We start from the raw sequence: 24,732 nt of genomic DNA, 5'->3' as shown, positions 1-24,732 counted from the left end.
GATTGTAACAGTATCTACCTTCAAAGGATCACTTCAGGGATTCTCATGAGATCATGCACATTACGTACATAGAGTATTTGGCACTATTAGTTATTAAGTGCTCAAAACAGGTTAGCTATTGTTAATATGCAAAAGTACTAGCAACTATATTAAAGTTAACAGAAGTCCATTTGAAGTAGGCCAATTTAGTTTGAGTCTTCCTCTAGCACTAGACAGTTCTTCCAAACAATGCAAGTATGACTGTTTCATACGCTGGTCCATCTGCCAGGACTGCTCTTGCCTCCTCACTCCCGATTCCTCACCGCTCTACCTGGCTAATCCTTAGTGGCTAGAGATTGGCATAGACGGTATTTCTCCAGGGGCGAGCAGTCATTAACCTCGCCCACATCTAGCTGATAGATATAGTGGGGCACTCCTCCTACCCGCTTCAACCATATTGTAATTTCTGCTTCTTTGTCTGCATCCCGTGAACACTAAAGCTGCATGAGGGCAGGGATCATGTCTACCTTTGTATACCACATTCTTAGTACAATGACAAGCTCAATGTCAGAACATAATGGGTGCTCAGTAAATATCTGCTGTATGAAGACACCTGGTATCTGAAACCAGCCTGGCTGGTGACTGAAAGAAAGCTTTTTGATTAGTGTAAGTGATGCTGCCCACCTAAGGGATAAGCAGCAGTTAGTTATGGGGCCAGTTGAGGATGAGGGTGCTAAAATGGGATGTGCCACTGTGGAAGCTCTGAGTAGAAGCAGAGGGGTGGGGAATCAGTGCTAGGGAGATCAGAGTCCACCTGGTCACCGTCAAACTAGCACAGTCCCATTCAGCTTCACTGGTTCTGGATATCGAGACACCAGCCCTTCAGCATGGGGAGCGAGAGCATGGGTTGACTGCACCTCCTTTTCACCCATCAGGGTAGAGAGGCTCAGAATCAAGCTCTTAGGTCCCAGCCTTCCAACCAGAGTAGCAACAACAAAATGCAAGTCAGGGGTTTCTGCTGGCTGGAGTGAAAGGGTCCAATCTGATCCATGGACCCCTGGAAACTTACCAGACAGTTGGGATGGGCAGTGCACGTCTGGCCCAACCCAGAAGTGCAGTGCTGAGGGAGAAGCTTTGAGACCGGGGGCACGGCTGAAGGTAAATGAATTGAAATGTTCTGATTTGTTACGGCAGTTGCATCGTAGGAAGAGGTGACTTTAGAATAATATCTGACAGTATGCAAGGAATTCAGAGAGAGCGCTGCACTGGGAATGTGAGTTTTATATGGATCACCAATAGCATTCTCTGAGGTGGAGCTTGATGGAACTTTAATGAGAAAGAAAACAAATATGGGTCAGTATCCACAATTCTGTAATTCGGAACGACTGTTATTCGACATAGACTGCCCGCTATTTCATTTCCTCGCATTACAAATCTGTACTACCCGCTACACCAGAATGCTGATGGAAAAACAAAGTGACCTTTCTAATTGTGACATTTAGTGCAATACACACACTATAAATTAGTGTTCATGTGTCATTAAAAGACAGATTTTAGAGAAGCAGAAGATCCCTGTGCCTTCTGATGTATGTGAATGTGCACGTCAATCAAAATTGACTCTCTCTGAAGCAAGGAAGAAGGTTGGAAAGAACAACTCCATTCAGCAGAATGGTTTCTATCATCATATAGCTATATTCTACATGGTAACGAGAAGAAAAAAATTCAATATATAATATTAACAATGTAATCTCAAATAATACTATGAATATTTATTTTCTACTGGACATTAGTAATACTGAAAGTAAAATAATATAATGGTATGTCTACTTTAAATACAAATGTATCTGAAATGTTTGTGAAAAAATAATTTAAGCAAATGTATACAGAGATTTATGAAAAAGAATGGAAAAAGGCAAGCTGATAAGGTTAAAACATGTCTGTGCTACAGATCAGGCTCAGCACAGAAACCTTGGGACCTTGGGTGATCATTTAACTTCTCTAGCCTTCAATTTCCTGATGTGGGTAGTGAAAGTGAAATTTGGAAGACTGAACTGATTGCAACTTCTCTGATCCTCTTTCCAAAACAATTTGGCAACATGCATTAAGAGCTATACATACATTCACGTTCTCTGTTCTCTAAGTCACCCATCACACTCTTCCAGGAACCTGTTATACTCTTCCAGGAATCCAGTCCAAGGAAAAGTCCAAAATACAGAAAACCTCATATATGGGAAAATATTTCCTATCACATGATGTAAAAAATCACTCTCTCCCCAAACTGCAAATGCTAAATGTAGCGACTGGAAAATGGCTATGAAAATTACTCCACACTTGATGATTAAAACTATTAAAATGGTGATGAGTGATGCATAACAACAAATATATGTATGTATGACACAAAGTTAAGTAAAAAAATTCAGGAAACAAAATGGGATATCCAATGATTACTACTATAGAAAAATATACCTGGAAGAAGACTTGAAGGAAATACATTAAAAAATGAACACAGTGATTATCTTATCCAGGTTAGTAAAGGATCGGCACTGGTTTTCAAATGCAAAAATATATTTACATCAAATAAAAATGGCAGTTTTGACTCCTTAACCTTCAAGACCTCCTAGGGTTTGAACATGCCACAGGTCTATGGTCCTAGCATATCTCTGGCTTCCCAAGATCGGTCTCCTTAGGGGAGGCAGTGCCTTGAAATGCTGGGGCACAGAAAGGCATGAACTCGCTGCCATGAAAAGAATGTTTCAGGGTTTCTGCAGGACATAAATAGTATTGTATGTACAAAAAAATAACATTGACAGGCATATGCCTGTGGCCTGATCTCTATCTGATTTAATCTAAGCTGATTTAATCATTCCATGTCACATTCAGCCACTGCTACTGATGGCAATGTTTTTTTTTTCTTCTCCTCTCTAAGTTGGGAGAAAAGTCTAAATTGACTAAAATAATACCCTGAGGCTTCTTTGGTGATATGAAGAATCAGGGCTGGGTTCTATTTGGAGTCCCTTCTCTTTTGACTTTAGACACTATCCTGAGTAACCTTCATTTGTTTCCATGGCTTCCGCCCCATCTCCATCGGTACACGGTGCCTCTACTACAGCACTTACAAGACTGTCTGGACCAGAATTTCTTTTGTGACCCTTTCTACCGCTAAGTTATGAGCTCCATAAGAACAAGAACTGCCTTTCATTCATCTTTGTGTCCCCATCTTTGAGGCAGGGGCATTTAAGCTGAGAACTAGGGATGGACTTGGTGCTAACTAGGGCAGGTGAGGGAGAAAGGACATTCCTGGTATAAGGGAGGTGCTTGGTGAGAGCAGAGCCTGTTGGAGGAAGTCAGAAGTGTCATCTAGGACTGAGAGGCTGAGGAGAGAGGCAGTCCTGTCATCTAGCGTCTAACATTTAGGTCAAGAGGTCCATACCTTTCTGGTTTCTAGATGGAGAGTAACTTTACCTTCAGGAATACGAAAAGTCACAACTGGTAGCTGTGTTCTTTTCCTCTATTTTTTTCCGTCTTGTTATTTCAAGTGCACTGGCATGTCTAGGCTTATACGGCACATATAACAAAAACGCCTCCCAGTGGGAAAGCATTTGTTCCACAATGTATATTCACATAATGAGATTTCTTGAGCCCCTCCTGTGTGTTGGTCATTGTTCTCGGTACTAGAAATACAGCAATGAATAAAACCGGCCAAAAAATTCCTTCATAGAGGTGACATTCTAATGGAAGATAGGCAACAAACAAAACACACAAGTAAAGAATAGCAGAAGGCAGTGAGTGCTATCAAGACAAATATAGCAGAGAAAGTGGCTGAGAAGATCTGTTTGAGAGGTGACATGCAAGCAAAGGCATGAAGGAGGTAAACAAATATGTTAAATGCTCAGGACCTGAAATAATATGAATACTTCCCCTCCCCTGAGATTCTATTCATATTATAAACAAAGTCACCAGTGTGCTTATCATCTATCAACAAAATGAGCTTTCTGGTAATTATGGTCAATTTTGCGGCCAGTTTCTGGCATAACACTATTTAAACACCTGTAGCCACCTTGTATACCTGAGGCTGACAATACCACAAGGACTCATCAGCTCTCCTGCATTCCCCGGTTATGGTGGTGAATGCACAGCAGCCTGGGGGTTTGCAGGGCAGTGCAGGTCCCCCTGTAAGTGGCACAGATGCTAGGTGAAGCTCACCTCTCACAGCTTCATCCAAGGAGCCCTCTGCATCAGGAGTGGAGCACCCATTCCAGCACATATTAGTCAGGAATTGGAGCCCTCTCTCAGGGGAGTAAGTGCTCGTCACACTATTTTCCCTTGAAAGGACAGAAAAAATTATTTGCATATTTTTCAAGGAAAACAATGTGAACACTGCTGAGTTCAATTGCCCTTTTATCATTCAAGTCCTAAAAATACCGATAAAGCCTCAACTATGGATTATTTACATATGAACAAAGACACATGACCCATGATGATTCCTTAGGATGTGCAGGAATGATGTGCTTTTTCTCCAGTTTCTCTTTGTTTACATATTCTGATCAATCTACAGAAGGAAGTAATCATTTGGGAAGTCACATTTTACACTAGTGACCTGCTTTAAGCACCACTAGTTGAAATAGGGCTGGACAGCTCCAGGGCCCAAGACCTCTCTGGGATGGAAGAACACCAGAAGCCATCGTGTCCCTGCTGGACCGCCACCATCCCTACACTCACAAGGGAGAAAGCCCCATTTTAAGAACCTCAGAAATAACAAAAGGAGAAGAACGGGTGAGTCACATGATGAAAAAACCATGGACTTGAGAATATTACCTGTGTTTATCACTGCAACGAAATGATACACATTGGCAATTAGAAAAGTTCGCTGACCCTTAACAAGCCCCTGCACCTTCACTGTGGATGGGATCAGTTTCTGTCTATGTGTTTAGCATCCACATGGGAGGAAAATAACTAGCAGACTTCAAATTCGCAAAAGCCCTTATCATACCGCTGTGCCATGACAGTGCCTGGGAGAGAGAGCTCGATGGGTGTTCGTTGTTTCTTACAAAACCTCCTGTTGCTCTGAAGTGCTTCTGTAATCTAAAAAATACAGAAATATATTTAGGTAGATACTGACATTTTTACATACATACAAAGACACATACTTTCCAATGATAAAAAATTAAAAGAAGTAAAATTGTAGTATTAAAGCATTGCCTATAAGGATAAAATTCAAAGCTTTGGGAGTCAAATACCTGGGCCATAATGGCTGGAGAGATTTTCTCCCGGATATATTTCACATAATCAACTGTTGCCTCAAGAACTGAAGCTGCATCATTCTTTCTCCCCTTTACATTCGGCAAGAGAGTACGCAGCTGCTCACAGCAATATTTGATTCTTTCCCTGGACAGAGAATTGCAATACATAAAGAATAATTAGTCTCATTTTCTTCCTTGTACCCAAAGACAAACACTTCCTCCTGGGTATGTCTGTAAAGGAACCATCCCCTCCCTATGTAGTCTCCATTTCAGAGAAAGGCTGTGTCACCACAAGCCAGCAGCCCTCACAGCCCCTGAAATCACAGCTTCCTGGGGCACCCACGCATACCGCTGCACAAAGAACCACTGCCCAAGTGCACTGTGTGTGCTGATGGCAGCCCTAGCTCTCTCACCTCAGGCCTGCTGCAGAGCGCAGGATGCCCAGTCACCGAGGAAAGCACCCTTCCCACCCCCTGCTGCCTATGGAAACATGCAGACCACTCTGCCTTCCAAGCAGAGAATTGTACACGATATAAAAATCCTTTTGCGATTCACACTAGAAGCCTAGAAGGCAAAGAGCAGTCAGGACCTTCATGTCACTGGGACCTAGACCACATTTCCAACAACAGATCAGCTAGCATCTTGTATCACATGACTTCATGGCCTGAGCAAAAAGAAAATCAGAAGGCTGCTTCCTTTACATGAGGTAGGTACAGACAGAACGAGTAGACCAGGATGCAGGTATCAGAAAGAAACTAACCTGTCTTTCACAGCTCTGAAGGGGGACAGGAAATGTAGATCTAACTGACCTAAGCCCTTGGTGGCTTCATTTATCCACGTGTTCATTTAATAAACATTTTTAAGCACCTGTTTCGTGCTGCATACTACCTTGACATCTACAGGGTTGAATGGTGGCTCTGCTATTACTAACTGGAACCTTAGGCAAGTTACTAAACCTCTGTAAACACCAGAATGGCAGAGAAATTAAACTTAAAAACCTAGTTTGACATATGGCCAATGAATAACTCAAATATTCTACATCAGTGGTGTTCTCACTGAGCTCTGAGGAACTCTGGGGGCTCTGCGGGGGTGTCTCGGGAACTATTCCGGGAAGGGAAGGATAGAAGAGTCAACAATTTGACTACGTGTGTGAAAGGCTTTGAAACTTATCACACCCTTTGACATGGTTCTTCCACTTCTAAGGATCCATCCTAAGGAGTCAATCTAAAACACAGAGCACAGCATGTATACACAGAAACCCATCAGAGCAATATATTAGTAAAATATGGAAAACAACACATAACATGGGAGGATGCCTTAAGTAAGCTGCTGTACATGAGTTCAGTAGAATGTCACCTGGCAGTGGAAGTGATATGTTATAAAGCTCATTGGGGAAAAGTAGGACACAAAACAGCATATAAAATATAATCCAAGCCACTAAACAAAGTAAAAATGGAGCCTAGGAAAAAAGACTGAAGGCAAAAACATCCAGTACAGTTATTTCTGGATGGCTGGATGACGGATCATTTTTATTCCCTTCATTTTCTACATTTTCCAAATATTTTTGCTAGGCATATGTCACATTCATAATTGAAACTATTAAAATGCTACTAAAATTTTTCCAACATTAGAGAAATGTTCAAACATAGAGAAAATCTGAAAGGATTATACAGCGAACACCTGTACACTCACCACTTAAGAGTCTACAGTTAGCATTTACTGTACAGGTTGAGTATCCCTCCCCATAATGCCTGGGGAAGTGTCTAAGATTTCAGACTTTTTTGGATTTTGGAATGTTTGCATATACATAATAAGACAGCTTGGGGATGGGACCCAAGGTTTAATACAAAACTCATTTATGTTTTATAATATATATATATATAGCCTGAAGGTAATTTTATACAATATTTGTACCTGAAACAAAGTTTGTACACACTGAACCATCAGAAAGAAAAGATGTCACTATCTCATGTCAGTGCTGAAAAAGTTTGATTTTGGAGCATTTCAGATTTCAGATTTTCAAATTAGTGATGCTCAACTAGTATCTGCTTTATTATATATGTGTCATCCCACTGTTCATACGTCAACATATTTACATGTATTAAAGCAAGGTAAGTTGTAGACATAAGCACATTACACTCCTAAATGTATCAGTAGCTAGAGCTCAAATTACTTTATTTTCAGGTAAACACTACATCAAACAAAAATGCACAATGAGTCCCATTCTATGAGTTTGGACAAACACATACAACTGTATGTATTTGAAATACATATGTAATGAAAATCCTAATCACACATGAAAATCCATTATCACAAACCCAGAAAGCTCTTGTTTCTTCCCAGTCAATACCATCCCCTAACCCCATAAAGCAACTACAATTCTAATATTTTTTTCCATACCACATCTCTTTTGCCTGTCCTCAAATAGCATATAAATAAAATCTTACAGCTTGTATTCTTTTGTAAAGCTTCTTTCACTCAGCTTTAATGTTTCTGGGATTTATCTATGGGGTTAGCCCCATATCAGCAGTTTGCTCCTTTTCACTGAGCAACAGTATTCGAAAATATATAAATATGCCACAGCTTACTTATCCATTCTCTTATTGAACACTTGGGCTGTTACCAGTTTTGGGTTATTACGAATAAGGATGCTAGAACATTCTAGATGTCTTTGTGAATGCATGGTTTTATTTCTCTTGGGTAATATCTAGGAATAGAAATGATGGGCCATTTTATAAGTTTATAAAAACTGCCAGAACTTTTACCACACCAAAGTAGTACCATTTTACACTTCCACCATCAATGTATCAGACCTCTTGTTCCAAATCTTTGATGATATTTAATATCGTCAGTAGTTTTCATTTTAGCATTTTGGCCTTTCTGGGGCACACACAGTAGTATTTATTATGCCTTAATCTGCATTTCCCTGACAGCTAATGATGTTGAGCACTTTTTCCTGTGCCTTTTGGGCACTTGTATAGCTTCCTTTGTCAAGTGTCCGTGCAGACATTTTACCTACATTTTAATTGAATTGCAGGTCTTTTTATTTTTTAGTTTTAGCAATTCTTTACATATCTTGGATACCGGGATTTGTCAGATATCTGTTTGGCAAATATTTTCTCCTGGTCTGCGGCTTTCGTATTTATTTTCTTAAAACTTTTTGACAGCAAAAGTTTTAAATTTTGATAAATCCAATTTATTTACTCTCTCTCTCTCTCATGGTTATTGTTTTCTATGTCCTGTCTAAAGAAAATCTGCGTCCTCTCAGCTCGTGAAGACATTCTCCTATTTTCTTGTAGAACTGTAATGTCCAATACAGTAGTCAATAGATGTGAGTCTATTTAATAAGTTAATATTACATATATTAAAAATTCATTTCCTAAGTTGCAATAGCCACATTTTGAATACTCAAAACCACATGTTGCTAGTGGCTACTGTATTAGATGATGAAGATACAATTTTTAACACAGCAGAAGATTCAACTGAATAGTGTCATCCTAGAAGCTCTATAATTTTAGCTTTATGGTGCAGCTCTGACTATGCTCCATCTTGAAATAATTTTTTATATGGTGTGAAGTAAGGGATCAAGGTTGATTCTCTTTCCAGATGGATATCTAGTTGTTCCAGCATCATTTATTAAAAAGATTTTCTGTCCCAAAATATTTGCTTTGGTGCTTTTGTTGAAAATCAAATGACTATAAATATGTGGATGCAGTGCTGGGCTATTGTGTTCCATTGATCTATTTGTCAACTTTTATGCCAGTTACCTACTGGTGATTGTAGCTTTAGGGTAAGTCTTGAAGTCAAGATAGTTTAAGTTCTTCTACTTTGTTGTACTTTTGCAAAATTGCTTTGAATATTCTAAGTCCTTTTCATACATTGTAAAATCATCTTGTCAATTTTTATGGAAAAAGACTTGCTGGGATTATGATTTGGATTCAAATAAAGTTATGTTTCAATTTGGTGAGAACTGAGATCTTAACAATAGTGAGTCTTTCGATTCATATTTATAGTATAATTCATGATTTAGTTTTTATTTAACTTTTCATAGTAACATTTTGAATGATCGATGTACAGATCATTTGGGTTTTTTTGCGTATTTGTTCCTAAGTATCCTAAAGCTATTTTATTCTACTTTAAATGTCATAATATTTATATTTTCATTTTATAATTATTTGCTGTTAATATATAAAATATTATTGATTTTTGTACCTTATCTTCTGTAACCCTGTTATAGTCATTCTTTTGTTCTAGTAGCTGTTTTGTAAATGTCTTAGGACTTTGACTTTATACTCAATCATGCCATCTACATATAGTAAGACAGTTTTCCTTCTTCCTTGCTAATGTGTATGTCTATTTCTTTATCTCGCCTAATTGCAATGGCTAGGATTATTTATTTGATGATGAACAGAAATGGTAAGAATAGGCACCCTTAGTTTGTTCCTGATCTTTTTAAGGAGCAGTCAACATGTTATCACTAAGTACAATGTTAGTTATAAGTTTTTTATAGATGCCTTTTAACAAACTGAGGAAGTTATCTTCCACATCTATTTGCTGATTTTTTTAATGATAATGGTATATTGAGCGTTGTCAAATATTTTTTCAGAATTTGTTAATCACATGGTTTTTCTCCTTTATTCTGTTAATGTGGTGAATTTCATTGGTTGATTTTTTGTTTTGCTTTGTTTTTGAGACAGAGTCTCACTCTGTCACCCAGGCTGGAGTGCAGTGGCACCATCTCAGCTCACTGCAACCTCTGCCTACTGGGCTCAAGTGATTCTCATGCCTCAGCCTCATGAGTAGCTGGGATTACAGGTATGTGCCACCAAACCTGGCTAATTTTTTAATTTTTTTAGTAGAGACAAGGTTTTGCCATGTTGGTCTGGCTGGTCTTGAACTCCTGGCCTCAAGTGATCCACCTGCCTTGGCCTCCCAAAATGCTGGAATTACAGGTATGAGTCACCATGCCAAGCCCCATTGGTTGATTTTTGAATGTCACACCAGTCTTGCTTTTCTAGGATAAACCTGATGTGGTCATAATATATCTTTATATATTTCTTGATTCAATTTGCTAAAATTATGTTAAGTGTTTTTATGTTCATGAGGGATACTGGTCTGTAATTTTCTTTATAAATAATGTCTTTGTCAGGCTTAGGGTTATGTTGTTCCCATGAAAGGGGTTAGGAAGTATTCCCTCCTCCCATTTCTGTAAGAACGTGTTTAAGACTGGTATTACTTCTTTAAATGCTTGCTGAAATTCTGGTAAAACCACCTGAGTGTTTTCTCTTTGGTAAGGTTTTGATAACAAGTTCTATTTTGTTAAATATAGAGCTATTCCGACTTTCTGCTTCATCTGGTATCAGTTTTGATAAATTGTGATTTTCAAGAATTTATCCAGTACATTTAAGTTGTTGAATTTACTGGCGTAAAATTGTTCAAAGTATACTCTTTTGTATTTAAATATTTAGAGTAGCTATCGTGATCATCCCTATTTCATTCATGATTGTGATATATTGTGTCTGTCTCTTTCCCAGCCTCCTCCCCCTTCACCACCCCACTTATTTGGGTTTACTTTGGTTTACTTTGTCTTCCTTCCTAAGATGGAACCTTGTATTACTGATTTTTAGGCCTTTTGCCTTATCTAATATAAGCATTTAAAGCCATGGTGTTTTCCCTAAACTTTGTTGTAGTTTCTTTAAAAACTTTTATATATTGCATTCTCTTTTTTTAAAGTTCTAGGATACATGTGCAGTACATGCAGGTTTGTTACATAGCTAGACGTGTGCCATGGTGGTTTGCTGATATATTCTGTTCTTAATAGATTTACTTTGAAATATTTTCTAATTTTTCTTGTGATTTTTTGTTTTACCCACGGATTACTTAGAAGTTTTTTTTTTTAATTTCCATATATTTAAGATTTCCCTTTAAATCTTATTCTTACTGATTTCTAATTTAATTTCACTGTGGTCAGGGAACACATCTTTATTAATTCAACTCTTTTGAATGTTTTGAAGCTTCTTGTTTCCCCCCCGGTATACAGTCTATCTAAGTGACTACCACGTGCCACTGAGAAGGAGTCTTCTGCTGCAGTTGTTGGGAGTGTTGTTCTATAAATATTCATGAGATTGAGGTGGTTAGCGGTGTTCACATCTTCTAGCTGATTTTTTGGTGTCCAGTTGTATAAATTGCTGAGAGAGGAGTGTTAAATCTCCAGCAATCGTTTTAAAATTATCTATTTGTCCATTTAATTCTGTAAATTTTTGATCCAAATATTTTGAAGTTCTTATCACATGCTATTTGTGATTTTAATATCATTCTGAGAAGTTGACACTTCTATCATTATAAATTGCCCCTCTTTACCTCAGGTAATACTGTTTGTCTTCAAGTCTACTTTATTTGATATTAAAATAGCCTATCTGACTTTCTTATACTTCCTGTTTCCACAATGGATATATTTCTATTAATTTATCTTTTCATATTTAAAGCTTCTCTGTTACAGACAGTAGATAGCTGGGTCTTAGGTTTTGTTTGTTTTTATCTATTCTGAAAACTTCTGCCTATAAGTTGGATATAGTTGGATAAAGGTCTACCATACCTTTTTCCCCTCTGTAGTCTCTTTTGCTTTTTTATTCTTCTGTTCCTCCTTTCCTTCCTTCTTTTAAAAATATTTTTTAAAATCCAATTTTAATTTATCTTTTGGCTTCACAGCAATGCATTTTGCCTATCTCTTTAGGGTTGCTCTAGGGATTACAATATATATCTGAAGTTTTCATAGTCTAGAGTCAATACTTCATGACATCACATAAAATGTGTAACTGCAGAAGTTATGCAAGTACATTTATCCCACTCATTCTTCATGTAATAGTCATATGTACTATAGCTACATATGTTATAAACCCCATAATACATTGCTATAATTTTTGCTTATAACAGTTTTAAGTATTTTAAATAGTTTAAAATGAAAAATGTTTGTTTTTGTTTAGACATTTATCATTTCTGGTGCTATGTAGTCCTTCTGGTGATTCGAGTTTCCATTTGGTATTATTTCCCTTCAGCCTGAAGAATTTCCTTCAGCTTTCTTACCCTGCAGGTCCACTGGTGTCAAAATATCTAAGGTGTCTTTTATCTGAAAATGTCTTTATCTTACATGAAGATAAAGGGAAATAATATCTGATGGAAATATGATTTGCACAAACAAGTGAAGAGTCTAAGACATGATAAATATGGTGGCATACATTAAAGGGTAGTTTTCTAATTTATTAATGTTTTAAAAACCAATAGTATACATTTATTTGACAGGCCTAGAGCAGATGTATACTGCTAAGATTTCTACTACAGAGGCAAGAAAAAAGTGTCCTTGTTCTTTATGTCCCTTTGATTGTGGCAGCCAAGATTGAGTGGGGAAATGCAGGAGCAAAAGATGGTAATACAGGGAAATGCATGGGCAGAGAATTTTTGCAACTCAGACAAAACCTTGTATACAATGAAGAGCCTGTTTCACTGCAAACAAGAATCTGAAATTTGGGTTAAAAAGATAAGAGTTAAGAGTTAAGATTAAAGTCACTGAAAATTACTTATTTCTTCAATGAAGAGTCAGGGTCCATTTCCTCTCCTCTTGAATCTTCACTGGCCTGTGCCTGCTTTAACCAAAAGATACCTGGAGACTGCGTCTATAAGAGTTCTGGGACCAGCATTTCAGAAGATGTAGCTTTCACACTGGTCTCATGGAATCCTAAGCCTTCATGTAAGAGGTCCTTCTAGCTTGCTGGAGATACCATGTGGAGAAGTGATGAGACCACAGGGAAGAACAGCCCATTTGAGCACAACCTGCAGCCATACCCACAAGAAGACCACACGTGTGGATGATGCTGTGCTGGAATCTCCAGACAGGCCAATTGCTGGCTGAACATCATGGAGTGCCATGGTTAACACCACACAGAGAAGAATCACAGAGCCAAGCTCTGCCCGAACTGGTGACTCACAAAATCCTGAGATATGATAAACAGTTTGTTGATTTCCACTACCAAGTTTTAGAGTAATTTGTCATACAGTATTAAATAACTGGACAACAGCTTACTGTTTAAGCAAAACTAATAACAATGCTGGGTTGATAACTGATGTGGCTTGGAAGTTTTGTCCCCTCCAAATCTTATGGTGAAATGTGATGCCCAATGTTGGAGGTGGAACCTGGTGGGAGGTGTTAAATCATGGGGGCGCTCTAGGGTTTAGCTTTGCGCCATCCCCTCACTTGATGAGTGAGTTCTCACTCAGTTCATGCAAGATCTGGTGGTTTAAAAGAGTTTGAGGCCTCTCCTTTCTCTCTCTCTTGCTCCTCTTCTTGCTATGTGACACATTGGCTCCACTTTGCCTCCTGCCATGATTGTAAGCTTCCTGAGGCCTCACCAGAAACAGAAGCTGCTATGCTTCCTGTACAGCTTGCAGAATCATGAACCAATTAAACCTCTTTTCTTTATAAATTACTCAGTCTCTGGTATTTCTTCATAGCAACACAAGAATGGACTAACACAATAACATATGTAAAAGTAAAATGTATGACAACAATAAGAAAAAATGAAAGAAGGTAAATAGAAATATGCTGTTGTATTTTAAGGGCATAATATCAATTCAAGGTAGATTATGATAAGTTAAAGATGCATATCATAATCCCTAGAGCGACCAATAAAAAATAGTTTTAGCTAAAAAGTCAATGAAAGAGATAAAAAGAAATGCTAGAGTATACTCGATAAACGCAAAGGAAGGCAGGTAATGAGAAAAAAAGGAAAAAGAAAATAGATTAGACTAATGAACTCAAATAGAAAAATTGTGAACCTAAAACCGCACTTAACAGTAAGTATGTTATATGAAAATGAACAACAGAGATTGTCAGAATGAGTAAAAAATAACAACAAAATTCAACTACATGCTATTTACAAGGGACACTCTTTAAATATAAAGACATATACAGGTTAGAAAAAAACATGCAAATACTAATCACAAGAAAGCTATATTAATATCAAAGTAGATTTTTTAACACAGGGAGTACTAGCATAGAAAAATTAGCATTATCATTTCCTTAGGATAAGTGGGTCAATTCAGCAAGAAGACAGGCATCTAACAACAGAATCTCAAACTACATGAAGCAAAAACTCTCAGAAAAAAAGGGAAAAAGAGTTGTCACTGAAAAATTTAACCCTCAAAAAATCAGTAAGGGAACAGAATATATGAAAAACACTATTGACTAACTCTACCTCATTAATATTTATAGAATACTATACCCCCCAAACAGAAGAATTCGGTCTTTTCAAATGCATATGGAACATTCATCAAGGGAGAGCATGCTTTGGGCCATAAAACAAGTTTCAGAAAATAACAAAGGACAGAAACCTTACAAAGCATGTTTTCAGATGACAACATAATTAAATTATAAATCAATACCTAGAAAGTCTCCAAACATTCAAGTTAAGTTACACACTTCTAAACAGTGAAAAGACTTACTAGTGAAAAGAAAAAAATCACAAGGGATATGAGAAAATATTTTGAACTGAATGATAGTGGAAATATATCAAAGCTGATGAGATGCAGCTGAAGCAATGCTGAGAGAAAAACTTTTATAAAGGAAAAGCTTTAGTTTTAAGTGCTTATATTAGAAAAGAAGAAAAGGTTAAAATCAATTATGGAAGTTTCTACCTACAAAGACTTTTTTTTTTTTTTTTTTTGAGATGGAGTCTTGCTCTCGCCCAGGCTGGAGTGCAGTGGCGCTATCTCGGCTCACTGCAAGCTCCGCCTCCCAGGTTCACCCCATTCTCCTGCCTCAGCCTCCCGAGCAGCTGGGACTACAGGCGCCCACCACCACACCCAGCTAATATTTTAGTAGAGATGGGGTTTCACCATGTTAGCCAGGATGGTCTCGATCTCCTGACCTCGTGATCCGCCCGCCTTGGCCTCCCAAAGTGCTGGGATTATAGGTGTGAGCCACTGCGCCCGCTCTACTTATTTTTTAAGTTCTGGGATACATGTGCAGAACGTGCAGGTTTGTTAGGTACGTATACATGTGCCATGGTGGTTTGCTGCACCCATCAACCCGTCATCTCGGTTTTTAAGCCCCGCATGCATTAGGTATTTGTCCTAATGCTCTCCCTCCCCTTTCCCCTCAACCCCTAGACAGACCCTGGTGTGCGATGTTCCCCTCCCTGTGTCCATGGGTTCTCATTGTTCAACTCCCACTTATGAGTGAGACCATGTGGTATTTGGTTTTCTGTTCCTGTGTTAGTTTGCTGAGAATGCTGGTTTCCAGCTTCATCTATGTCCCTGCAAAGGACATGAACTCATTCTTCATTATGGCTACATAATATTGCATGGTGTATATGTGCCACATTTTCAAAGACTTTTTTTTTTAAAAAGCAAAGTATAGAGGCCAGGCATGATGGCTCATGCCTGTAATCCCAGCACTTTGGGAGGCCGAGGTGGGCAGATGACGAGGTCAGGAGTTTGAGACCAGCCTGGCCAATATGGTGAAACCCCATCTCTACTAAAAATACAAAAATTAGCCAGATGTGGTGGCAGACGCCTGTAATTCCAGCTGCTTGGGAGGCTGAGGCAGGAGAATTGCTTGAACCCAGGAGGCAGAAGTTGCAGCGAGCCAAGATTATACCACTGCACTCCAGCCTGGGTGACAGAGCAAGACTCTGTCTCAAAACAAACAAACAAACAAACAAACCCACAAAGTATAGAAAGACAAAGAGCAGAAATCAGTGAAATGAAACAATGAGCTAATATAGAAAATCAATGAATCAAAATGTGCTTCACTGAAAAAAAAATCAGTAAAACTGATAAAAGTGACAAACCTTTTTTTGCTAGACTGATCAAGAAACAAGACAGAAAACACAATTTATCAATACCGGGAATGAAAAAAGCCATCATCACAGACCTGTAGATGTTAAAACGATAATAAGATCATGTTGTTAAATAAATGTGACACTTAGGATTAAATGGACAAATTTCTTGAAAGACATAAATTAACCAAACTGACACAGAAAAAAACAGCCAAAAGGAAAAAATAGGGAATTTAGTCCTATAATAATTACAGAAATTGAATATGTAATTAAAACTTTCCCATGAAGAAAATTCCAAGCCTAGATGACTTCACTGTTGAATCCTATCAAACATATCACTTCTATACAAATTGTTTCAGCAAACAGAAGACTTTTCATTTCATTTTATATGACCAGTATGAGATAAAAACATTGTAAGAAAACTACAAACCAATATCTGTCATAAACACAGATGCAAAAATTGTTAACAAAATATTAGCAAATCTAATCCAGCAATAAACAAAAATTATCTATACCTTAAGACAAAGTGAAGTTTTGCATTTAAAAAAATCAGTCATAATCACCACGTTAACAAACACGAGGAGAAATAATCATCTTACTAGATAGAGAAAAAAGACTGACAAAATTTTACATCCATTCATGATAAAATCCTAAACTAGGACTAGAAGGGAACATTTTTTTAAGCTGATAAAAAAGCATGCACAAAAGGCTACAGCTTACATCATATGTGATGGTAAAAGACTTAACATTTTCCCTCTAAGATCTGAAACAAGGCACAGATGTCTACTTGGGGCTCCCCTCTGTACAAATGTGTCTCAAGCAAACAAGGACTTACAGGGAAAGGTATCTGGGCCAGATACAACTTGGAACCCTCCGAGAACTGCCTATTCTATCTTTCTTGAATCTTTAAGACTTGTCTAGTCCTGGAAAAGTCTTCATTTGTGGGACACTATGGCAAAGCTCAACATTTCCTTTCTTCTCAAGTGAATAGACACACCCAAAATTATTAAACCACCATCATGTCAGACTCATGGGTACACAAAAATGTGATGACATCATTTGGAGAATACACACTTTACAAGATAAAAACATGTTTATGTATTTACAAATATATAATGAATGGGATTTCACCAAGAATATAAGAATTAGCTAATTTTGATTAATGTGTTCTAATAAGAAGAATGCGAGTATCAGAGAAAAAAATTTCCCAAGTGCAAAAATACTGGCCAGAACCATCATTTCCTTAACATTAGCAAACATCATGTTGCCCTACTGCTTAAAAACAAAAACCCAAAACCATATGTAAAGGAGGTGAGAGAAAGAGGAGGAGGAAGAAAGGAAACAGACTAGAAGCAACAATTTCAGACTCACAGGCATAGTCAAAAGGGTTAAGGGGGAAAGGCAAAAACTAATCAGGGATGGTGTTTACCTCGTGGGAGCTCCCAGGCAAATCTCTAAAGAGAAAGGGGGAGGTCCTTGTCACAGCTCTTCTTTTTGAGAAACAAAGATTTCTAGTCCTTCAAATAATGCCACAGATGTGAACAACCCCAAAGCATCTTTTCAGTCTACTAGATTTTAATTTTCATCAACCATTAAAATTTTAAAAAGAAAACTAACACACAACTTTGGGGGACCAATAAAGGATTCCCAACATTAGATCTGGACATGAAAAATAATGAAAAAACAAGGAATAAATGTTTCCTCGTATCATTTCATTATTATCATTTGCTAATATCAACATTTTAACATCAAATAAAGTATGGAGAATATAATCTTAGGATATCAATTGTATAATATGTAGCTGTAAAAAATACTCAGTGCACTGTATTTTTCTCATTTTGCTTCAGATGAGTGAGATCTATGGGACAGCACTGGCCAGCGGGCCCTAAGTCTTGACCTGGCAAGGCAGCAGTCATGGGAATGAAGCTCTTTAGAGCCAGAGTAGCCTATCTACCACCCCATCCCATCAAGCCCAAACCCCATCATCTTCCCACTAATCTTCAGCAGATGGAGGGGGACCATTCAGCAAAGAACTTGCTCAACTTCCTCCCTGATCAGGCCCCATCGAAAAACTCATATGAATTCACACTGAGCCTAAACTCCTCCTCTCCATTTTCCATGGAAGAGACATTCTTCCACCTGGTTCTGGATTCCCTTGCCTTCTGCCTCCTCAGGGATGCTCACTCCATCACCAACACCCCCTCATCAGCTGCGGGGGATTAAAATTATTTGACCTTCCTCCCACTGACAGGTGGGGCTATGTCCCTCCCCTTGGATCTGGGTGGACCCTGTGATGGCTCTGACCACTAGCCTATGGTAGAAGTGGCCTGGGCTCAGGCCTGAAGAGACTGGCAGCGTCCCCTTCCTGTCTCTTGAAACACTCTCTCTAGGAGCCCTGAGCCACCATGAAAGAAGTCCAACGACCCTAAAACTACTCTACTGGAAAGGCTTCAGTTGACAGCCCCCGCTGAGCTCAGCCTTCCAACCCATGCTGGCAAAAGCTCCAGATACGTGATGTCTTGGACCCTCCTGACTGGACCATCCACCAGCTGAAAACTATGAGTAACTCAGTTAATGTCATGTAGGCAGAAGAATTGCTTGGCTGAGCCCTGCTCAAACTGCTAACTCATAAAAACATAGTTACAATAAAATGGTGGTTGTTTCAAGCCAGTAAATCTTGTTTTAATTTTTATGCAACCACAGATAACTAGAACATGAGGATCTTCAAAACTTCTTTCTCTCTCTCAGCTGCTTCTTTTGTAACATAAGCATATTAAAGGCTGGCCTCTTATCAAAATCTCATACTTTACCCTCGGTCCCTTTGTAAATACTTCCCAACTTCATTTCATCTGTGTTCCCATCTTTCTTTCTGCAATGGTGCTTCTTCTCTAACCATACCAATGAAATGATTTTTGCCAAGATCAATGACATCTAGGTCTGGCTCAATACAAATAGTCAATTACCAGCTCTTAACCTTACTTGATCTCTCTGCATCACATGATACTCCTGAGCACCTGTTCCTTTAGGAAATTCCTCTCCCCTGGTCTGCTCAATACCACTGCCTCTTGGTATTCTTCTTATCTCCTTAGTAACTCCTTGTGTTCCCCATGGATTCCTTCTCTGCTGCCTGTACCTTAAATACTGAGAATCTTTTTAAGGTTCTTTTCTCCACTAGTCCCTTCTCTACGTGCTTCCCACAACCACCCTATATCCATTCCTATGTCCATTGCTTCAAAGAAATGCTGTGTCCTCATTCCTCTAAGCCTGTATTTCTAAGCCTAGACCTTTCTCTAGAATCAAAGGGCCAACTCTGTACTCCAAGAGGTATTCAAACCTAGAAGTATTCAAGCTCAACAAGAGTAAAAATAAAAATACATTTACCTCACACTGCCATTCTACTGTCCTTCTTCGTCAGCGGATGGTGTCACCATCCACTTGGGAGTTACACCTCACTTATCCTTAGCCATGCTCATGCTGATTCTTCCTAGTTAATACATCTAGAATTGGCTTATTCCTCTCTATCTCATTGCTAACACCATAGCTCAGGAAATTATCATTTCTTATTATAGACTCCTTCTGGCCTCCAGATGCAATTCACTGTGTTACATCCTATTAGAGTGTTCATTCTAAGGTATAAATCTCATATCACTCCTTTGCTAAAATCCTTTAGCAACTGCCCAACAGACCAGGTTACAATTTGAATTTCATAGTATGAAATACCCAGCCCCTACTTACTACCTCTCATCTTTTGCCTCTTCCCCCTTGTGACCTGATGGCCAACCATATGGACATACATGCAGTTCCATAAATTCACTGTACTCTCTAAGACTGCCAACCTCTGTACCTATTATTCCCTCCATATAAAATACCCTTCCCTGATTTCCAAATCAAATTAATTGCAACGTGTGAAAAGCTCAATTTAGCTATTGCCATCTCAAGAAAACTTTTGCTGTCCCCTTATTCTGTCTTAGAAAACTTTCCTAGCGTCCTTATTTTGTGTTCTCATCATGACATGTATTAAAAAGCATAATTTTCTACTTAGTAGCCTATTTAAAAATCTGTCTGAGCACTAGACTCAGAACACCTTTGAAGGCAGGGACTTATTTTTTATCTCAGTTCTCCAATCCTTCTTTGGCATGCACTGCAGACTCAGAAATGTTTATTGAATGACTACACGGCTGAATGAGTGAGTGGCATCTATTTGTTTGCTAAATTTACTAGTTTCACTATACTTTTAATAATATTACAAAAAATTATAAAAATTAAAGTAATTTCTCCCTACAAAAGAATAATGCTTAAAAAGTGCTATATTAAAATTCACCTTCTTAGTTTTTCCTTGCTTGAATGAAGAACAGAAATCTTTTTGTTTTTCTCGAACTCTGACAACGAAGCATTTAATTCAAACCCATTGCCATTCCTTAAAGATTCAGGGCTAGAAACAAGAAAAAACCATACCATATATTAAAGGGGAAAATTGTCGGGCAAAATTAAATAATACGCACCAATACACTAAACATGGATGCTTCTCTAAGTCTCTTGCTTCATACAAAGGGGCAATAAGTGTCAAAACACCGTATCTTAGACATTTGGTGCAGAATGTTTATTTCAAAATTTCAAAAGAATATATTATCAAAATCATCCTAAATTCAATGACTGATCAAAATTCTAAAATAAATTGTTAACAATAGATACAAGCAGGATTAAAACATTCTGACCTCATCAATTATGACTACACCATATTATATGACTTTATGCACCCTTCAGAAGGAAAGTACATTACAGGAAAAAAGCATAAAGGATTAGAAGGACAAGATACACCCTAGGCCAACCTGACCAGCAAAGCGCAGGTTCCCTCCATTTTAAAATTTGTCATTTAATGGACATTTTTTGGCTCTACTATTTTTGCAGAACTTCTTCAGGCATTCTGGTTTAGAAATATATTAATCTAAGAAACTTGCAAACTAATCCTATTTCCTCTATCGTAAGAGATATAACTCGATTTGAAAATTTTATTTACAGTGGTAAGATACTGAGGGAAGACAGAAGGATTCAAGATGAGTAGAGATCAAAAAGCACATGCATACTATGTAGTCATAAAAACTTTTTTAAAAAGAAAAGCAGTTGCAAGTAATATAAGAAAATTAAGGCCTTCCAAAACCTTTCCCAACCCCATATCCTAGATAAGGGTTAATATGGCAAGCCTCTTAAAGATTAAAATGTTAAATAAGACCAAGAAAGCTGTTGATATCTCTGCATTACCAAAGTCAGCTTTGGTTTAACCACACTTACTGACTGCCAAGTCCCTTTCTTGTTCAAAACAGTAGATGGCCACATTCTACAAATTCTGGAAGTGACTAACTTAAAATTTTCACCATCATCAGTACACATGCCCTCAGCAGTTATGTCCATTCTTTGTATCCCTAGGCTCTACTTAAAACCTCCTTGGAAATCAGCTTAAAGTGAAGGGAAGAAATTCACAAAAATTGAATTTTATAAGCCTACTAGCATTGGAAGGGTCTAATCCCCAGTTCAACTGCCTACCCAATCCAGGTTTGAATGCCACTTCTAATATCTACGAGACAGAGAGACAGAGAAACACAAAGAGATACAGAGACACACACTAAAACTTGCCTTGTATACCAAACGAGAAGATTCCAAAAGCTACATGAGGTATGTAAAAGACATTAAATCCTTTTTAAAGGGAGATTTTCAATAACTGGGGGGATAGGTTCATGAGTTCAAGAAAGACAATGGCAAGAAGCTGAGTAGTAGGTGTATAACAGTTGTGGCTGTTCTTGTCTGTTTAAATATTGGGGTTCCACGTAAAATTTTTGTTTGAGGAATTTCACTGTTTTTATTAAGTTTAAATACCACTGCTGCCATTTAACTTTGCTTAGTGATAACAGAGACTCTAATACTGATCATATTCCCCAATGATGGGGAACTCACTACCTTACAATTTGACCTGTTCCCCTGTGATCAAGTCTAATTGTTTATGAAGTATTTCCTTATATTAAGTTGAATACTTCTGTAATGTGTACCTATGGTGCCAGCTCAGGATTCTTAAGTACAGCAAATGCTGCACCCCTCTTCCACAAAATAGCCACAATCAATAAGTTCTCTAAAAATATTGCTATTATGAAAAAGAACAAAAAACTAACCAGGCAAATAGATCAGTAGGAAAATATCCCAGGTGTTCGCTGTAAGACCTCTGCAAGGGCAATCCAGGTTCTTCAGGCCCAGTAGCATTTTCAATCTTAACTGAAAGTTTTGAGAGGGGGACTATTTATTTCTAAAGTCACTTAAGGAGATGATGCTAATCAAACACACAAGCCCCAATCCTTAATGCAGTTGTTGTCTTTTACTCAATAGATTTTACAAAGCAGTATTTTTAAAACTGAAAGCAACTTATAGATTTCTGTGAAATATAAAACCACCTAGGTTAGAAAGCAAAAACTAAAATACTCTATATTATTTACCCCAGGATACCTTTAAGCCAGATTCTAGTCACTTAGCGACAGGTGTGCTTAAAACACATTCAACTGAGTTTATTTATCAAGTTCCTATTTATAGGTAAATGTCAGGAGACAAAAAAAAAAAAGCATGAGTCTTCAATAAGCAGCTGCACTGTCAAAATATAGCATCTGAAAAAAATTTTTTCTTTTTTGCAGCTGCTCATCCTCAGAGCAAAGACGAGACAACTGGAAGCAGACATGGTCATGACCAACAGAAGGGCGTGGGCAGGTGACGAGCAGCTGCTCTATTTCACTGAGAACCAAATAAGAAGAGGTTGCAAAAGCCGTCAGTCACCAAAGTTAGCTATTTCCAGGAAGCAGCACAAGGGCTGGGAGCCACTGGAATGTCATAAATAGACTCACTCATCTGAATATTTAAAAAGAACATTAAAAAAGGACTGTTTCAGTAAATCACATATAATCATTATCAGGATAAATCCAGAAAGTATATTTCAGGCCCATTTTAAGAAAAAATCATCTTAATTTTCCCAGTTATATTAAAGTATAATTGACAATTCGAAATTGTACATATTTAAGGTGTGCAACTTGAGTTGATAATATACGTATATATTGTGAAATAATCACCACAATCAAGTTAATTGACATATCCATCACATCACATCGTTAACTTGTCTGGTGATGAGAACATGTAAGATCTACCCTCTTAGCAAATTTCAAGTAAACAATACAGTATTGTTAACTATAATCCACTGTGGTATATTAGACCCCCAGAATTTGTTCATCTTATATAACCAAAACCTTGTACCCCTTGACCAACAATAGTCCCAATTTAACATCATCTTCATTTTAAAAGATTTCTTATTTAGTATCCCAGGCCTAGAAAGACCAAAAATAGTCACTGACCAGTAATGATTCCAGTAGAATTTAATGTCCACAATTGGAGTCTGTCCTTTCACAAGTCAAATGAAAGCTAATTTAATTAGTTTAAGTGTTTAGATACTGGTGATATGCATAATCTAATAGGCAAAGAGTTTAGAAATGTGAGGTCTAATTGAAGCATTGACATTAATCCTCTGCATCTAAAATCTAGAACAGAAAGGGCAACCACCCTATTAACTTTAAGAAGTAAAATAATTTATATGCAAGTGTTTTGCAAAGTAGAAAGTACAATACAATTGTAGGTTAGTGCCCCTGGCTTTTAGATAATCACACAATGCCACAGCACAGTTAATTCCATTTTAATGAGTAAGAAATTATGGTAGCTAGGCTACGAAAAAAGAAAAAAAAATAGTAACACAATGCTGCTACCAACCCCCCCCCCAACCCTGTGCCTACCGCAGCAGCACTGTATTTGCCCTTGGGCAACACATTCTAAACCTCTGAAGACGCAGCTTTTTTTCTTTCCAGGTAAAGAATATATACTTCTCCCTTTATTTTATTTATGCTTGTTTTTGTCAGAAAATAGCATAGTTTTCAAAGATTTTAATTCAAATTTTCTAACCTTTGGAAATTTTTTACTCACCAGTGTTTGAGGGACATGTTTTCCAGTATTTTACCACATTACTCATTTTTTCCATTGTCAGTGGTTCAGTTAAAGCAATATCAGCTCCATGCCCTGAAATACAACCTAAGAATCTTTATATTAAATATTGACCTTATAGTTTCTATTTAGAGAAAAAACAAATACTATATTTGGCAGGTACATACCTTTAAAATTTTCAGGGATTATAAAAACAAACAGTGAATGTGTATTTTTCTTTTTGCCAAATCTGAGAGAGGAAAGAAAATGTTAAAATGAAGCAAAATCATTATTCAAAAAATTGAGATTCAGGAGTTTAGCTATTAGGAACTAACTACAGTGATTTTCTTCACTTCTTTAGAATTTAAAATAATATCATTAATATGGAAATTTAGTAAAAGTAGCATCTCAAATCAGTGAGGAAAGAGATGAATCACTTTTTCTTAAAAACAAAAAGAAGCCTAAACCTTATTCAAATTTTTGATCAGATCATCAGTTTACAAGAAATTTGTGGAAAGAAAGAAACATTTTAAAGAACATCATGGGAATGAAATAAGAAGAATCTAGAATGGGGGGAATTCTGTAAGACAAATGACTCCTTTTAAATATATATATAATTAAAGAACAAGACAAGAAAAAGGAAAGTTGAATCCTGATTTGTATAAACTCACAGTTTAAAAAAAATC

At 37.5% G+C, this 24,732-nt stretch overlaps 1 protein-coding gene across 1 annotated transcript in view; it reads right to left on the bottom strand.

Moving 5' to 3' along the window:
* LOC100580067 (spermatogenesis- and oogenesis-specific basic helix-loop-helix-containing protein 2) overlaps positions 1-24,732 on the bottom strand; it is a 43,867-nt gene that overhangs the window by 1,268 nt on the left and 17,867 nt on the right. Inside the window, exons 3-10 of the mRNA XM_003270270.3 lie at positions 24,235-24,296; positions 24,050-24,154; positions 22,213-22,312; positions 20,373-20,483; positions 5,217-5,364; positions 4,970-5,061; positions 4,183-4,301; positions 1,049-1,305 (exon numbers count right to left, since the gene is read on the bottom strand). Of these exons, the coding sequence (XP_003270318.2) occupies positions 1,049-1,305; positions 4,183-4,301; positions 4,970-5,061; positions 5,217-5,364; positions 20,373-20,483; positions 22,213-22,312; positions 24,050-24,154; positions 24,235-24,296 (994 nt within the window). The remainder of the gene's footprint in view (positions 1-1,048; positions 1,306-4,182; positions 4,302-4,969; positions 5,062-5,216; positions 5,365-20,372; positions 20,484-22,212; positions 22,313-24,049; positions 24,155-24,234; positions 24,297-24,732) is intronic.

The sequence above is a fragment of the Nomascus leucogenys genome, chromosome 9 (genome assembly GCF_006542625.1).
Source record: "Nomascus leucogenys isolate Asia chromosome 9, Asia_NLE_v1, whole genome shotgun sequence".
Taxonomy (NCBI): Eukaryota; Metazoa; Chordata; class Mammalia; order Primates; family Hylobatidae; genus Nomascus; species Nomascus leucogenys.
This window is presented reverse-complemented; position numbering and strand designations above follow the sequence as displayed.